Source organism: Oratosquilla oratoria, chromosome 15, assembly GCF_046742065.1.
Source record: "Oratosquilla oratoria isolate Oo_2021 chromosome 15, ASM4674206v1, whole genome shotgun sequence".
Classification (NCBI taxonomy): domain Eukaryota; kingdom Metazoa; phylum Arthropoda; class Malacostraca; order Stomatopoda; family Squillidae; genus Oratosquilla; species Oratosquilla oratoria.
The window spans coordinates 61,633,611-61,652,328 of record NC_134791.1 but is presented as its reverse complement, the minus strand read 5'-3'; the positions used below and the strand labels follow the sequence as shown (position 1 = coordinate 61,652,328).

Here is an 18,718-nt window from a genome sequence, read left to right as displayed (position 1 = left end):
TGCAGAAATTTAAGGTAATACTCCTTATTGATGCTTTGACCCTCAGGAACCTATTCAATGTGAATGAGCCCCTTGGAGTCAAGGAAAGGAACGACTATGGCCTTCTCCTGTGACCTGCTCATCTTTGCCTTCTTGGGCCTGTGGGATGATGTGTGCTTCCATTGGGCACTCTGATGTTTCCTCTCAGCGTCGTAGGTGAACACCCAACTCTTGTCGCAAGACACTTAACTTGTTCAGGAAACCTGAATCAGCTGCTATCATATCAAGAATACTAGTGTAGCATTCCATATGAAGCTGCCTCTAGTCTTCAGAGAGAATCTTTGACACGAATTTGATACAGACTTTGTGGAGCTTCAGATCATCGATCAGTACTGTATCCACTGTGCCAATACTAATACCAACGGCTATAGATATCCTCACAGTTTTTCAATAGCCTTGGATCACTAATTTTCACACTTCCTCAATGTTTTCTTCCGTATTTACCTAGTTGTAATATACGGGAGGGGAGCTATGCTCGTGGTGACCTGTCTTTGTATCTCTCCGCATCAAGTTTTATCTTAAAATCTTGTATAGTGTTTGCACATACTGTTTTGTTGTCTAATTTGTTCCATGTATTAATCGCTCTGTGTGGGAAACTGTTCCTTTTCAAGTTTTTTCTGTAACTATCTTTTTTCAGTTTTTTTACGTGTTCTCTCGTTTTACCGTTGTCCCGCACTAACAGGTCGTTCCTGTCTAAAACTTCCATTCCTTTCATTATTCTGTAGATAGTCAGCAAATCTCCTCTTTCTCTTCTTTGTTCCAGAGTTGGTAGGTTCAGTTTGGATAGTCTTTGCTCATATGTTAGTTCGGCGAGAGTCGGTGCTAGTTTGGTTGTCGCTCTTTGTAATCTTTCTAGTTTCTTAATATTTCTTTTGGTACTGGGTGTCCAAAGTGATGCTGTGTACTCAAGTTTTGGTCTTATTAGTGTAGTTAGTATTTTCTTTATCATTTCTTCATCCATATAAGTAAATGCCACTTTGATTGAGCTCAATAAATTGTAGGTTTCTCCTAATATTTTATTTATATGCTTATCAGGTTTCATGTCCTTTCCAATCATCACTCCAAGATCTTTTTCAGAGTTTGCTTTCTTTATTTTTTCTTCTCCAATTCTGTAATGTTTTGATATTCTGTTTTTACTCTTTCCAAATTCCATTATACTGCATTTCTTTATATTAAATTTCACTTCCCACTTTTGAGTCCAATTCCATATCGTGTCCAGATCTTGTTGCAATGAGTTGCAGTCCTCTTCCGTTTTTACCTTAAGTAATTTTGCATCATCTGCAAAAAAATTCATATAGTACTCCACGCCTTCATTCATGTCATTAATGTATACGGTGAACATGATCGGGGCCAGTACTGATCCTTGCGGGACACCGCTTTTTACTTCTTCCCAGTTGGAGAATTTTTCTCTAATTACAACTCTCATTTTCCTCCCAATCAGGAAGTCTTTCATCCATTCCAATAATTTTCCTCTGATGCCACCCTTTGATTCTATCTTATTTATTAATTTCCTATGAGGTACCTTATCAAATGCCTTTTGCAGGTCCAGAAAAGCACAGTCCGCCCATCCATCTCTTTCTTGTATTATGTCTACTAATCTTGAGTAAAAGCAGATCAGATTTGTTGTACATGATCTCCCTTGTCTGAATCTAAATTGATTTAGGTTCAGTATAGATTTTTCTTCCAGGTATTTAACCCATCTGTTTTTGACAACTCTTTCACAAATTTTTGCTATTGTGCTTGTTAGTGAGACTGGTCTGTAGTTAGATGGATCTTCTTTATCACCTCCCTTATAAATTGGTACAATGTTTGCCTTTTTCCAGTCCAATGGTACTTTTCCTTCTTTAAGTGAGGATTTAATTATATTATATATTTTGTCAGTTAATTCTTCCATACATTCCTTCAGTATCCAGTTTGCAATTCCGTCTGGGCCATGTGATTTTCTGACATCAAGGGTTTTAATTTGATCACTGATTTCTTTTTGTGTTACGTTTATTTCTTTCATTGCTGGGGATAATTCTATCTACACTTTTAGGCGAGTTTTCTATTGTGAATACTGATCTGAAGTGGTTGTTCATAATTTCAGCCATTTTCCAGTTCTTCTGTATATTCCTTTTTATCTTGGCACAGTTTTCTATTTCTTGTTTGTTTTTCAGTTTTCCATTTACATATTTGTAAAATAGTTTGGGTTCTTCCTTACATTTGTCTATTATCTTTTTTTCATAATTCCTCTTTACATCTCTGCGTATTTTTACATATTCATTTCTTAGTTTGATGTATGTTTGCCATTTGCTTTGTTTCTTATCTCTTTTCCACTTTTTCCAAGCTTTGTCTCATTTTTCCTTAGCTTCACTACATCTTTTGTTGTACCAGCTGTTTATGTATGCCTTTTCCATTTTTTGTTGTGGTACATATTTGTTCACTCATTCATTATAAATTCTTTTAATATGTTCCATTTTTCTTCTATCCCTGTATCTTCATTTTGGAATTTTTCCCAGTTTGCATTGCGAAAGAATGTTTTAAGTTTCTCAAAGTTTGTTTTGTTATACATAGGTCTTCCTATTCTATGTTTATCATTTTTGCTTTGGTCCATTTGTTCTTTCAATTCCATTTCTATTAGTATGTGGTCACTTTTTCCTATCAGAGTTTTATAATCAATTTTTTCAATAATCTCAGGTTCTGTCATAAGTATTAAGTCCAATTTTGAGGGTTCTTCATTTCCTCTGTATCTAGTATTTTCTCTAATCCACTGGGTCATTGTGTATTCAATGGTCAAGTCAAGGAGTACATTGCCCCAGTGTTTCTCTCCCCCCTTCTGTCATTTCTTCCCAGCATATTTCTTTTGAATTAAAGTCACCCATAATTACTGTATTTCCTCCATCTTTCAGTGTTTCAATTAATTCATCTTTTGTATCTTCTAGTAACTCGGAATGATCCCTTTCTGTCCAGGCTTGTGTTTTAGGAGGTACATATACCACTGCAAATTTTCTTTTCTTCATTTGTTTACCTTCGACTTGTACTATAATTGATTCTACATTGTTTTTTCCTTCAGTTGTTTTAGTTAACATAAAATTTTGACGCAGCCCAAAGGGATTTCTCCCCGTCCTCTCCTTTATATGGGGGGACGGAGAGGGGGGGTCGCCGATTTAATGAAGCGGCCTTGCTGTGGATGTGCTGTGTCTTGCGACACTGCTTCTGACCCAGGGCAGTGGACAGGGTGCAGGGATGACCCGTCATCTAGGAGGTGCTAAGATGGGAGGGAGGGTGGAGGGGTGTGGAGTGTTTTCGTGGATGAAACGGGTGGGAATGATTTTATGCCTTTTCCTTTTTGGCTACCTCCCTAGTAAGGGTGAAAAAGCCTTGGTATATGTATGTATGTTTCTTTCTTGGTCAATATTAGAACTCCTCCGCCCAGTTTGTTCTTTCTATTCTTTGTCCAACAGTTGTATACACCTTGTCCCACAGTGTGGGGTGTTAGGGTGTACTTTAATTTGGTTTCTACAGTTCCCATTATGTCTGGTTCTTCTAAGACTAGATAATCGTTTAATTCGTTTATTCCTGAGATTATTCCATTTATATTTGTATACGCTATTTATAGTTTCTTTTCTCCTCCTCACCTTCTGTCTTCTTTGTTTCCATTTTCCCTATATATCTTTTTCTCAGCCTCATGTCTATCACTCTCCAAAAAATCTCCTTTTCTTTTTCAGTTCTATTCTCATTCGCCTCATTCCTAAGTTCTTTTTCTTTCTCTTTTTCTTCCTCACTCATTTCTTTTTTTATCCATATATTTTTGTACTGTTCGCTATTTGCTAATCTTATTGTTCTAGATAATATTTCTTCTGCGCTTGTGCACTGTCCAGTGCTTCAGATCTGGGTTCATCCTTCAGAATTTTTTTTAAACCACCTATAGAAACTTGTTTTACTCAGCAGAACATTCCCATAGGCTTTCTCTAACATTTCATAAGATTCTTGTTTCCTTTTCTTTAGTTTAACACAAACTTTAATGGCATAATGTTGCTCCATGTTTCCCTGCATCTTGTAAAGTGTTGACAGACTGGCAAACCAGATCAAACTAGTTCCACAATGTACACTGCTGCACTCAAACCTAAAAACATAAAAAGGTACCAATGAGTCATTTTATAGACATGTATGTGTACTTCACAATTAAGTAGTATTTTGATTGAATTATATCTAATGCCTCTCCTGAAATTTTCTCATTACCTATTGAACATACCTCATGTATATATATATATTTTGGATTTTCAATCTTTATGTATTTACTATTTCATTTATTTTTGAGCCGCCATCCAGGAGGTGCCAAGATAAGAGGGAGGGTGGAGGGGAGTGGAATATGTAGGGAATGGAATGGGTGAGAGTGGTTTCTATGCTTTTTTCTTTTTGGCTACCCCCCTATGTAAGGGGAAAAAAAGCCTTTGGTATATGTATTTATTTTTGTCCCCCTTTCCCTTGTAATCATTCCGCTTTACAAGGGAAAGGGGGACAAGTGTGAGTGTAGTAGTTTCAGAGAGATCAGCTTGTTGAGTGTAGTTGGGAAGGGTTATGGGAGGGTCTTGATTAAGAGGATTAGGAGAGGAACAGATGAAGTAATTGGTGAGGAACAGTGTGGTTTTAGGACAGGTAGGGTGTTGTGTAGATCAGATTTTTGTGGTAAGACAGATATGTGAGAAAGCTATAGGAAAAGGTAAGGATGTTTTTGGGCATTTATGGATTTGGAAAATGCATACGACAGGGTAGACAGGAAGGCACTGTGGGAGGTACTGCAGATATATGGGATAGGAGGGAAGTTGTTAACCTCTTCACTCCAGGGCACATTGCATGTCTGGCAGCATTAGCTGCCCGACGTGCGATGTTGCGTCATAATAATCACATTATAAAAAATAAAGTCAGTGCTCAATCGTTCGTTCTCTTTCACCTGTGAATTTTGATAACCATAGAAAATATGATGAAGCCAGTTTAAAGAGAATGGAGGTTACATAGGTACAACTACAATAAATATAATCAAGACACCGATGTCGGCATCATCGTGTATCCACTTGCTCCTCATGATGCCTATGTAGGCGTCACCGTATGGAAGTGGTTAAAAGCAGTTAAGCGTTTTTACCAGAGTAGTAGAGCTTGTGCTAGGATTAGAAATGGAGAGAGTGAATAGTTTGAGGTAAAGGTGGGACTTTATGTCAGGGATGTGTTATGTTGCCCTGGGTATTCAATCTATACATGGATGGCGTGGTGCAAGAGGTGAATGTAAGGGTGGTGGGTCAGGGGTTAGAGATGGTCAAAGGAAATGGAGAAAAGTGGGAAATAAGCCAGTTGTTGTTTGCTGACAACACTGCACTTGTAGCAGGATTAGAGGAGGGATTGAGGAAGTTAGTGACAGAGTTTGAGAAGGTGTGTAAAAGAAGGAAGCTGAAGATAAATGTGGGCAAAAGTAAGGTGATGAGATGTACAAGGGGAGAGAGTGACAGCAGGCTGGAAGTGAGCATTAAGGGAGAGAGACTGGAGGAAGTGGATAGTTTTAGATACTTGGGTGTGAATATGGCAGGAAAGGGAGGAGTGGGGGTGGAGGTAGAATGTAGATTGAGAGAAGCAAGTAAATGCCTTGATGGATTAAAAAGTGTAATGAGAAATAGACATCTGGGAATGGATGCTAAAAGGAGGTTATATGAAGTAGTGCTTGTGCCAACAACACTGTAAGGGGCAGAAACATGGAACATAAGAGAGAAGGAGTTTGAATGTGTTTGAGATGAAATGTCTGAGAAGTATGATAGGGGTTACCAGGCTAGATAGAGTGAGAAATGAGAAGGTGAGGAGGAGAACAGGGGTGGAAAGGGAGTTGGGAGATAGGGTTGATGAAAGAGTATAAGGATGGTTTGGACATGTGGAAAGAATGAGTGAAGAAAGATTAGTAAAAGAGGTGTGGAAGGAGTGAATATGAGGGGGCGTCCTAGTATGAGATGAATGGATGAGGTAAAAGGGGCATTACAAAAGAGAGGAATGTCTGTAGAGGAAGGACGGGAGAGGACAGAAGTTAGGGGTGAATGGAGAGGGGTTGTGTATAGATGATGCACTGCTACATGAGAGTGAGTGGGTGGGGGATGGGGGGTGAGGAAGTACGTATGAGAAATAATTTGATGCAGCCTGAAGGGATTTCTTCTGGTCTTCTCCTTTTCTGCATGAGGGGACAGAGAGGGGGGGGGGGGTCACCGAATTAATGAAGCGGCCTTGCTGTGGATGTGCTGTGTCTTGCGACACTACTTCTGACCCAGGGCAGTGGACAGGCTGCAGGGATGTCCCATCATCCAGGAGGTGCCAAGATGAGGGAGGAGGGTGGAGGGGAGTGGAGTATGTAGGGGATGGAATGGGTGGGAGTGGTTTCTATGCCTTTTTCTTTTTGGCTACCCCCCGTGTAAAAGGGAAGCAAAATGGATGAGTGAAGCTAAGCTGAAAGGGAGTGTGATTTGAAGTTTGGGAGTGTAGTGGGGAGGGTGTCACAAGTGAAGAGAGGACAAGGGAGAGAGGGGTGGCTATTCTAGTAAGTGAAAAGATAGGTAAGCATGTGGTGGAATGGAAGGAGGTTTCTTCAAGGTTAAGGGAGTGTCGCATCGTTTTATAGAGTAGGTGAAATTAAATTTTCAAATATGTATTTAATGAACTAAGGTATAATTACCCCTTACATTAGTGTATAATTCCTCAGGGTATTGTGGGCCTCCCATGTATATATAAGGCATAGTAAATATTTAATGAAGATATAGTGAGCTCTAGTGAAGCTCTAATTACTTAATGGAAAATCCTTCCACATCATTCAGCTTGGTATGAAATGAAAGCTTAGAGTCTGGGGAACAAAAACTATTGAATACATTTTATCAAACTAATACCTCTGATTTTTTTATGAATTTGTTTCTCTGAATAATTAAGAAATGTTGCAAAATTTATGTTTCATAAAGAAAATGAAAAGTTCATATATATTTTATATTTTACTGTAGAAAATAAAGAGCATTATGTTTTCTTTCAAATGAAACAAAAATGACAAAAATCCATAAAGAACAACCGAAGATATTATAACAGAAAGAACAAAAACAAACTTTACAGGACAGGGAATTTAAATTTTCGTGACCTTTGGTTGATGGTTGCAATGTATAGCAAATCCCCAATTTTCTCTTCTTTGCTTATGAGGTGTGAGGTGAGGGGTGTGTGGGTGGAGGTGTAAGGTGGGTGTAGCTAGTAGATGCTTGTGGAGTGCTGGGTGCAGCTGTGCTGTTTTTCTTCTCTTTCCTTCTTGTTTCTATTTCAGGCACTCGCAGGCCCTCTCTATATTCTGCCGCTTCACTCTCGTTTCTTGTTATTTTTTCCGTGATTACAGCAACAATACAGGGCGAGGAATCAAAATTGTTGTATATGGTGAGAGCACCAGGAGTGACGTCACCTTACTTTGACCTTTTCAAGAGTACTGGTGCCCTGTCCACTGTCTTTGTGGGATATGCTGGTGGGAGGAGTTGCCAAATATCTCCATAAACACAATTCTGTAGCAAAAAACGAAATAGCTATAGAAATGTTGATGCTATTTCAATATACAGAATTTTATTTATGCAATGGGGTTGCCAATATCTTCTCTATTTTATGCTGTATAAAAGAAATAGAAATGAAATACAGTTGTATAACTTTGTATGAGTTTTGCCACCATGATAGAGATTCTTTTGAAATGTTTACCTAAAATTAGCTCATGTACCAGAATTTTTCTGTCTTCCGTCCTCTCCCTTCCTCTCCCTTCCTTCCTCAACAGACATTCCCCTCTTCCCCAAAGCCCCCTTCACTGCTTCTGACCCAGGGCGGTGGGCAGGGTGCAGGGATGACCCGTCATCCAGGAGGTGCTCAGATGAGAGGGAGGGTGGGAGGGGTGTGGAGTGTATTTAGGGATGAAATGGGTGGGAGTGTTTTTATGCCTTTCCCTTTTTGGCTACCTCCCTTGGAAGGGGGAAAAAGCCTTGGTATATGTATGTATGTATGTATGTACCAGAATTTTTCGAATAATCACTGGCAACTCTCCCTTAATGTGGATGAAGGTGAAAGTAGGAAGGAAATGTGGGTCTTTGTGTATATGGGCCTGGTAGTGAGAAGAGTGTAGAGGGAAGTGAGGCTTTTTGGATAGATTTAAGTGAATGTATAGAGGGTTTAGGGAGAAATGTTAATGTAGTGGTATTGGGAGATCTCGCTGCTAGGAGATGAACCAATAGAGTGAGTGGTTGGGAAGTGTGGAGTCCCAGGAAAAATTTGTTGTGGAAAGTTGGTGGTGATGTGTCATAAGAGAGTTAATGATAGCTAACACAGTGTTTAAGAAGAAAGTCAAGCATAAGTACACATTGGAATGGGTGGTGGATGGAAGGGTGGTAGATAGGGTTTTAATGGACTATATAGTGGTAACCAGAAGAATAGTAGGAAGAGTTTTGGATGTACATGTTCTAAGGGGAGAAAGTGGGGGAATATCAGATAATTTGTTGGTGGAAGGTAAGTTGTGAGTGGAGGATAGATGAAGAAAGAAGAAAATGACAGAAAGTAGGGAGTTGCTTATGGTAAACTGCTTAAATGAGAAAGAAAAGGAATGCAAGAAGAAGCTGAGAGAAGAGTGGGAGGGAGTGAAGGATAGAGTAGAACTAGGAGTGGAGGAGGAATGGGGATGTTTCAATGAGGGAGTAACAAGGATTGCAAAGATGGTGTATGGAACAAGGAAGATGGGAGGAAATAGAAGGAAAGGTAGTGAGTGGTGGGATAATGAAGCAAAGAAGGTTGTGGAAGAGAAGAAACAAGCATTCACAGATTGGTTACAAAATAGGATGACAGAATCATATGAGAGATACAAAGAGAAGAGAAGTAAAGCATAAGATAAAGGAGAGCAGATGTGAAATGGGGGAAGAGTATGACAAAAATTTGAAAGTAAAAAGATGTTTTGGAAGGAAATTAAGAGAAAGGGAGGTGAATCAAGTAGAAGAAAGGGAGTAACAAGGATTGCAAAGATATTGTGTGGAACAGGGAGGATGGGAGGAAATAGAAGAAAGGGTAGTGAATGGTGGGATGATGAAGCAAAGAAGGTTGTAGTAGAGAAGAAATGAAGATTCACAGATTGGTTACAAAATAGGATGAATCATATGAGAGGTACAAAGAAAAGAGAAGGGAAAGCTTAAGAGAAAGGAAGCAAAAAGGAGAGCAGATGTGAAATGGGGCAAGAGTGTGACAAAAAAAAAGTAATAAAAAGATGTTTTAGAAGGAAAGTAAGAGAGGAAGAGGAGGCGTATCAAGTAAAGAATGCAGATGAAGAGATGATAATGGAAGAGACAGCAGTAAGAGAAAGATGGGTAGAGTATTTTAGGGGCTTAAATGTGGAGGAGGATAGGGAGGGAAAGGTAGTTACAGTGGGAGGTGCTAAGAAAATGACAGTGATGAATGAGGAAAAAGGAGAAAAAAAATGAGGTGAAAGTAGTTAAGATAATGAGAGCAGGTAATGCACCTGGGTTTGATGGCTGTCATGTGGAGTGTCTAAAAAGGGAGATACAGTAATGGTGGACTGGCTGGTGAGGTTTAATGTTTGTCAAAAATAGGGTAGAGTGCTTGAGGACTGGAGGAATGCCTGTATATTTCTGCTTTACAAAGGAAAGGGAACAAGTGTGAATGTAGTAGTTTAAGAGGGATCGGTTTATTAAGTGTAGTTGGGAAGGCTTTTGGGAGGGTTTTGACTGAGAGGATTAGGAAAGGAACAGAGAGAGTTGGTGAGGAATGGTGGATTTAGGAAAAGTATGGATTGTATGGATCAGATTTTTGTAGTAAGGTAGATATGAGAAAGCTTTAGGAAAAGGTAAATATTTTTTTGTGCCTTTATGGATTTGGAAAAGGCTTATGACAGGGTGGATAGGTAGGCTTTGTGGGAGGTATTGCAGATACAGTATATGGGATTGGAAGAAAGCTTTTAAGAGCAGTCATGAGTTTTTACAAGAGTAGTAGAGCCTGTGTTAGAATTAGAAGTGGTTTGAGGTAAAGGTGGGACTTCACAAGGGAAGTGTCATGTCACCATGGCTGTTGAAATTATATATGGATGGGTGGTGCAAGAGGTAAATGCAAGGTTAATGGACTGGGGATTGGAGAGGGTTAAAGGAAATGGGAGATAAGCTAGTTGTTTGCTGATGACACTGCACTTGTAGTAGGATCAGAGGAGGGATTGAGAAAATTAGTGATAGAGTTTGGGAAAGTGTGCGAAAGAAGGTAGTGAAGATAAATGTGGGTAAAAGTAAGGTGATGAGATGTACAAGGGGAGAAAATGGCAGCAAATTGGAAGTGAGTATTAAGGGAGAGAGGCTGGAGGAAGTGGATAGCTTTAGGTACTCAGGGGTGAATGTGGCAGGAAAGGGAGGAGTGGAGGTAGAATGTAGATTGAGAAAAGCAAGTAAATGCCATGGGGGATTAAAAAGTGTAATGAGAAATAGACATTTGGGAATGGATGCAAAGAAAAGATTGTATGAAGGAGTGATTGTGCTGACAGCACTGTATGGGGCAGAAATGTGGAACATAAGAGAGGAAGAGTTTAAATGTGTTTGAGATAAAATGCCTGAGAAGTATGATAGGGGTTACCAGGCTGGAAAGAGTAGAAAAGAGGTGAGGAGAAGAGTGAGGGTGGAAAAGGAGTTGAGAGATAGGGTTGATGAAAGAGTATTGGGATGATTTGGACACATGGAAAGAATGAGTGAAGAAAGATTAACAAAAGAAATGTGGAAGGTAGAGGTAGATGAAGGGAACATAAGGGGGTGACCAAGGATGAGATGGATGGATGGGGTAAAAGAGGCATTGGGAAAGGTGGGAATGTCTGTTGTGGAAAGAAGGGAGAAGACAGAAGATAAGGGTGAGTGGAGAATGGTTATGTATGAATGATGCTGTAATGCATGGAAGGGAGTGGGTGGGGGATGGGGAGGTTAGGGAGTATGTATGAATGATATTCTGACGCAGCCTGAAGGGATTTCTTCCCGTCTTCCCTTTTTCTGCATGAAGGGACAGAGGGGGGGGTCACCAATCAAATGAAGCAGCCTTGCTTCTAATCCAGGGCAGTGGGCAAGATGCAGGGATGAACCCTCATCCAGGAGGAGCCAAAAAAAATGGGAGGGAAGGGTGGTGAATGGGAGTGGAGTATGTTGGGGATGAAATGGGTGGGAGTGGATTTATGCCATTGACTTAAGCTACATCTCATGTAAGGGGGAAAAACCCTTGGTATGTGTGTGTATGTATGTACAAGTTAAATGTTACATTTTATATTAAAATCTATGCTTTTCCAGGTAAACTTCGATATGCAAACAACTCCAACTACAAGAATGATGTAATGATCAGGAAAGAGGTAAGATCTTATTTCACTGGATGTGAATTGTTGTATCTTTGGATGTCAATAGTTGGGTGATATTTTTGGGTTTGAACCATACATGTGGTAATTATTATGATTATTCTATGCTGCTATCAAATTATTTTATTCAGCTGAGGGAAAATTCCTGTTGTTCAAGAGTTATAGCTAGTCTTGAATACTAGTAACCTTTAGATAGTAGTGATTGTTCTTATATAGTCAAATATTTCTGGCTCCTGCCAAGCAGTTTAATTCAGCTGAGGGGAACCCTTGCTATTTGTGGGTTAAACATATAGTACCATTAAAGGTAAATAGAAGCTTACCCCAGGGGGGATTGGTAGATTGTATGGCAATGACCTATTTTCTGGCTTTAAGTATGAAAAAAGAAATTTGAGTCAAATCAAAGACATGGAAAAGGAGATGATTTTTAATAGAAACTTGGAGAGAGAATTTATGGAATTAAGGAAAGAGATTGTGATTTTAAGGAAAGACTATTTTGAATTAGATATAGAGGTATGTGACCTTAAGAAGAATTCCAAAATAAATAATGAGTTAAGTGAATTAAAAAAATAACTAATTGAGGTTGAATGTGAAAATGAAAAGATGAAAAACAGAGTATCAGTAGTGAGAATTTAAAAAGGTAAATTACAAAATACAGGCAATGTCTGAAAGAATTTAAGAAAACTTTGGTGAGGAAAATTAGCAGATTAAGAAATGGAATGAAAACAGAGAAAACGAAGACAGCTTTTTTAAGATAGTACAACAACAGATGCAGGAAAATGCAAAGGACACAATTATTCAGGTAATCAAAGAAAAAGCAAATTGGGTGAGAGATACAGTGGATAGAAAAAAGTGTATTGTAGTATATGGTGTAAAGGAAAAACATAGGTACTTTAGAGAAAAAGCAGAAAAATAAATGACAAAAGCAATTTTAAAAGAAGTACAAGATAATGACCAAGAAGTAGGAAAATAAATGGAAGTATATAGAATGGGACAATATTTTAAAGAAAGAAATTGACCCCTAAAGATAAAACTAAGATTGCAAATAGTAGCAAAAGACATACTGGCAAAAACAGGTAAGTTAGCAAAGAGTGAACATTACAGCAATATATGGATAAAAAGAGAAATGAATGTTGAGGAAAGAGAGAAGACTCTAAGAGATGAAGCTTAAAAAAAAAAAAAAAAATGGAGACCAAAAGAAAGGGGTTCTATTGGAGAGTCTTAGACATGAAGTTGAGAAAATGGTACACCAAGGCAAATGAAATGAAAAAACAAAAGAAAATGGAATGGATAAAAAAAAAAATTAAAAGTGACCTTTACTAATATAGATGGATTAATCTCAGGATTGAGCTAAATGATTACCTGTCAGAACAAAAACCAGACATAATGGGAATTGTGGAGACGAAATTAAAGGGTCCACTACCACCAAATAGTGTTGGACATGGGTTGTATAATTATTGAAATAAAAAACAGAAATGAGAAACAAGGTGGAGGAATCATGTTTTTGGCCAAGAAAAACTTAAATGTGACAAAGGTTACAGTGGGTGAAAACAATGTGAAAATGATCATGATAAAAGTTGAAGACAGTAACATGAAAAGTAGAAAGTTTGTAGTGATGTATGTGCTCCTGAAAATGGGCTCTTGGAAAGAGGGTGAGCATTCAAAAATGTTTGTAGGTACAAGGCATTCATTAAACGAGATGCTGAAGGATGGAGGTAACCTGGTACTTATGGGAGATTTTAACTGCAAGGAAATATGTTGGGAAGAAACGACAGTGAAAGGCGGAGAGGATGTATGGGGAAATGTATTACTTGATATGACTAGAACATACAGTGACACAATGGGTAAAAGAAAATACCAGATATAGAAGTAATGAGGAACTGGCGAGACTAGATTTAATATTTACAACAGAACCTGAAATTGTGGATAAACTTTAATACAAGACATCATTTGGAAAGAGTGACCACATACTAATAGAGGTTGAACTAAAGGAGGAAGTATTGAGAAATAAAGACAGGAAAGGAAGACAGATGTACAACAAAATGGACTTTGGGGAACTTAAGAAATTCTTTCAAAATGCAAATTTGGGAAAAATTCTGCATTGAAGAGACAAAAGTGGAAAAGAAATGGGAGATCTTGATGGAAATCTATAATGAAGGAGTGAATAGGTACATACCAAGACAGAAACAAGAAAGGGTGTACATTAAATGCTGGTTCAACAGAAGATGCAGTGAGGCAAAAGATAGAAGAGACAAAGCTTGGAAAAGGTGGAGAAAAGAAAAAAAAAAAGGAAAATGGCAAATATATATCAACTATAGAAATGAATATGTAAAAATGTGTAGATAGGAAAAAAAGCTATGAAAAATACATAGTAAAATGTAAAGATCAACCCAAACTATTATATAGATATGTGAATGGTAAACTTGAAAATAAACAGGAAATGGTGAAACTATGCCAAGGAAATACAGAATGCACAGAAGATCTAGAAATGAGCAAAGTTATAAACAATCGCTTCAAGTCTGTTTTCACTAGAGAAAAAGTACAGCATTGGGATGAAAGAAGCAAAGTGCGATCTCCCCCATGAGCAAAATAATAATAATAATGCAAAATGAAATAATGGGACAATTTACGAACCTTGACAATAGGAAATCACATGGCCCGAATGGAATTGCAAACTGGATACTATAAGAATGTAAAGAACCAGTGGATAAAATATACAACCTAAGTTGCTCACTCAAAGAAGGAAAAATACCAGAAGACTAGAAAAATGCCAATATTGTACCAATATATAAAGGAGGAAACAAGGAAGAACCAACTAATTACAGACCAGTCTCCCTAACAAGCACTGTAGCCAAAATTTGTGAGAAAATGATCAAGAGTAGATGGTTAAAACACCTGGAAGAAAACAATATAATAAACCTGAGACAATTTGGATTCAGTCAGAGAAGATAGTGTACCACAAATTTAACCTGTTTTTACTCAAGACTAATAGGTATAATACAAAAAAGGGATGGATGGGCTGATTGTGCTTTCTTGGACTTACAAAAAGCCTTTGACAAAGTACCACACAAAAAATTATAAGAAAAAAAAATGAAAAACATAGAAGGTATCCAAGGCAACCTGCTAAACTGGATGGAGGACTTCCTGCATGGTAGAAAAATAAGAGTAGTACTCAGAAAAAAAGTATTCAGGTTGGAAGGAGGTGATTAGTGGAGCCCCACAAGGATCTGTGTTGGCTTCAATAATGTTCACTATTTATGTGAATGACATGGATGATGATGTGGAATGTTACATGAGCTTCTTTGCAGAAGATGCTAAATTGTTTAAGAAAGTGAAAATCAAAACGGACTGCAAATCGCTACAGACCTAAACAAGGTTTGCAAATGGAGTCAGAAATAGGAAGTGGACTTCAACATCAAGAAATGTAGCATAATGGAGTTCGGTAAAAGTAAAGAAAGAATATCAGGATAATATATAATTGGAACTAAGGTGGTAAAGAAAGTGGAATCTGAAAAAGACCTGGGAGTAATTATCTCAATTGACATGTCCTGATAAACAAAATTGTCGGAGAATCCTATAACTTGCTAAGATCAATAAAAGTGGTGTTTACCTATTTGGACAAAGAAAGTATTAAAAAAAAATATTAGTCATTAATAAGGCACTGGAGTATGCTGTGACATGGTCACACAGTACCAAAAAGAAAAGAAAATTGAAAGAATCCAGAGAGCAACCACAAAAATGACCCCAGCACTTTCAAACTCGTCATATGAAGAGAGACTGGCTAAATTGAAGTTACTGACTTTGGAACAAAGAAAAGAGAGAGGCAACCTACTGACCATCTATAGAATAATGAAAGGCACAGAAATATTTGATAGAGAGGACTTACTAAATTGGGACAAAAGAAACACAAGAGGACATGGAAAGAAACTCAAAAAGGACAGTTATAGAAGAGACCTGGATAAAAACAGCTTACCCCATAGACAAAACAATAGTGTGTACAAAAACAATACAAGAATTTAAGAGCAAATTAGGTATGGTGAGATACAGAGACTGGATACCATGAGCATAGCTCCCCTTCCCATAAAATATAACTAGGTTAAATATATATATATAATTGCTCCCTTCCTCTTTTACAGCTCTATAACATGAAAATAGTCTCACACTTAGACAATGCAGACAAGTCCAATGTTTCTTTTCAAAGAGATTTATAGAACAGTCTAAGGACCACTGCCAGCCACTAGGGTTGTGGGTTTCCAGGGAGTGAAGCTTGTTCAAACTCAAATCAGCAGTTATTATTAAGTACATACATATACCAAAGGCTGTTTCCCCCTTACATGGGGGGTAGCCCCCCCCCAAAAAAGGCATAGAAACCACTCCCACCCATTCCATTTCCTATATATTCCACTCCCCTCCACCCTCCTCCCTCCCTCTTATCTTGGCACCTCCAGGATGACAGGTCATCCCTGCATCCTGTCCACTGTCCTGGGTCAGAAGCAGTGTTGCAAGACGCAGCACATCCACAGCAAGGCCGCTTCATTAATTCGGCGACCCCCCCTCTCCATCCCCTCATGCAGAAAATGTGGATCCAGTAAGAAAGAAAGCTGCAACATGAACCTACCTCCCACAAAGCTATGCAAACTACAGACAAGATTCCCCCCCCCCTCCAAATACCATATGCGAGAGATCAAATGTAACATGAGAGAATGGGTGTCCTAACTAAAGCTAGTCTTGTTCAGCACAAGGTGGAATAGACTTGTGGCAAAATTAAGGCACATTTACAAAATCAAGACCTCCATTTTGTCCCAGATCGGCTGAAATCATCTGATGATGTGAATGAGAGTAAAACCTGTTAGAATATTTATTAATCTTATTTTTTTACATTTTGTCTCACTAGGCATATGTTCACCGATGTGTAATGGAAGAACTGAAACGAATCATTGATGATTCAGAGATCATGCAGGAAGATGATGCATTGTGGCCACAACCAGACAGAGTTGGTCGTCAAGAATTGGAGATAGTTATTGGTGATGAACACATTTCTTTCACCACATCAAAGATTGGATCCCTAGTAGATGTCAACAATTCAAAGTAAGTTGTGTGTGTGTATTTGCAAACCCCCCAAATAAAATCCTGGACAGGGTTGGATTTAATGACACCTGTGAAATGATAGCATGGCTATGTTCTGCAACAGTTTACTGAAATTATTTTAACAAACCTGTTAGAACCTATAAACTGCTTCCATCTTGCCTTCTGCTTACAAGACTGTAACATTAGCTCAATTTTCAATAAGAATCAGGACCAGCCTTGTATGCACTCTGGTGGGTTGCGGCTTCTACAAGGGAATGCAATCACTGCTTAAACTTTGTTTATATGGTGCCATAGGTCATATGATTTATACTTGCTTATGTATCTCTTGCTAATTTATTTACCAAGAGCTTTTCCCCCCTTTTTAAGGGAGGTAACTAAATCAGAGGCACATACCTATGCCCACCCATTTCACTCCTTCCACCACCCTTTCTGCTCCTCCCATCTTGGCTCCTCATGGATGATGGGTCATCCCTGTATCCACTAAATGCCCTGGATCAAACACAATGCAGCAAGACACAGTACATCTGCAGCAAAGCTTCTTCACTCTTTTGGTGACCACCTCTCTCCCTCCCCACATGCACTCTGGACATCGAAAGAGTTGACAACAGATGACACTCAAAAGTAATGCAGCAAGACACAGCACATCCACAGCAAGTCCACTTCACATACATGGCAACCCTACCACAGCATCCCCTTATGCAGAAAATAGAAAAAATGGGGAGAAATAACCATTTTCCATTCACTTGTATCCCCTGCCCTCTCCCTTGCTCAACAGGTATTCCCCTCATCCTCAGTTGTCCTTTCAAGTTCACTCTATCCACCTCTGCTTTCCACATATCTTTTGCTAATATTTTTTCACGTATTCTTCCCATATGCCCAAACCACCCTAATGATCTTTTATCTGGGACCTCCCTGTCCTCCCCTACTCTCCCCCTGTAGGACACTTCATTTCAAACACATTTAAACTTCTCTCTGCCTCTCATAAATTCCAAGTTTGTCTCATAAATTGTCATAGGCACAAGCAACCCTTCATATATTCTCTTTACATCCATTCTCAAGTGCCTATTTTTCTTAAAACTTTTCAATCCCCTTATGCATTTACTTGCTTTTCTCTATCTACATTTTGCCTCCATCATCATTCCTCCAATTCCTGCCACATGTGACCCCAAATACATTAAAACTACCCACTTCCTCCAGCCTCTCCTTGAAGACTTACTTCCAACTTATATTTACCCACACATTTACCTTCAACTTCCTATTGCATACCTTCCCAAACTCCATCACTAATTGCCTTAATCCCTCCTCCAACCCTGCCACAGGTATTGTGTTGTCCGCAAACAACATTTAGCTCACCTCCTACTTCTCTCCACTGTCTCTAATCACCTCTAATCCCTTTCCCATCACCCTCACATTTACCAGGTACCTCTCGTACCACTTCATCTTACATCTTACAGCCATGGCAATATGACACTGCCCTGATGTAGTCCCACCTTTACCTCAAACTGCTCACTCTCTCCGTTTTCAATCCTAGCACAGACTACTACTCTTATAAAACCTTGGTACTGCCCCTAACAGCTTTCCCCCAATCCCATATAACTGTAATACCTTCCACACTCCTTTCCCATCTACCCTGTGATAATGTCTGGCAATGGGCAGGAGACTGGGATGACCCTTCATCCATGAGGAGCTAAGATAAGGTGGTGGATGGGAGTGGGTGCATGCCTTGACTTGGTTACCTCCCTCATAAAGGGAAACAAGCCTGTGGCATGCAGATAGATCGATAGGAATGACAGTGGATATATATGGATAGTGATGAGAAGTGAATGCAAAAATTTTAAATATGGGAGGGAGGTTGGTAAAAATGGGTGAGAATGAATAGTAAATAGTTTAGTGTATTTACCTAGTTGTATCTTACGGGAAGGGGGCTATGCTTGTGGTGTCCTGTCTTTGTATCTCACAGTGTGTTTGCTCATAAATTTGTGTATAGGTTTTGCACACACTATTGTTTCATCTAGTCTGTTCCAGACACCTACCACTCTATGAGGAAAGATTTGTTTTTTCTCTCCCCTATAACTGTCCGTTTTGAGTTTCTTTTCATGTCCCCTTGTAATTCTCTTACCCCAATTTAGTAAGTATTCTCTATCAAGGACTTCCATGCCTTTCATGATTCAGTAATTTCAGTTTTGACAATCTCTTCTCATATGA

General features: G+C 38.8%; 1 protein-coding gene across 1 annotated transcript in view; it reads left to right on the top strand.

The window, feature by feature from the left end:
* Nucleotides 1-18,718, top strand: part of mago (mago, exon junction complex subunit) — a 41,417-nt gene that overhangs the window by 13,833 nt on the left and 8,866 nt on the right. The window contains exons 2-3 of the mRNA XM_076198945.1: nt 11,367-11,425; nt 16,320-16,513. Of these exons, the coding sequence (XP_076055060.1) occupies nt 11,367-11,425; nt 16,320-16,513 (253 nt within the window). The remainder of the gene's footprint in view (nt 1-11,366; nt 11,426-16,319; nt 16,514-18,718) is intronic.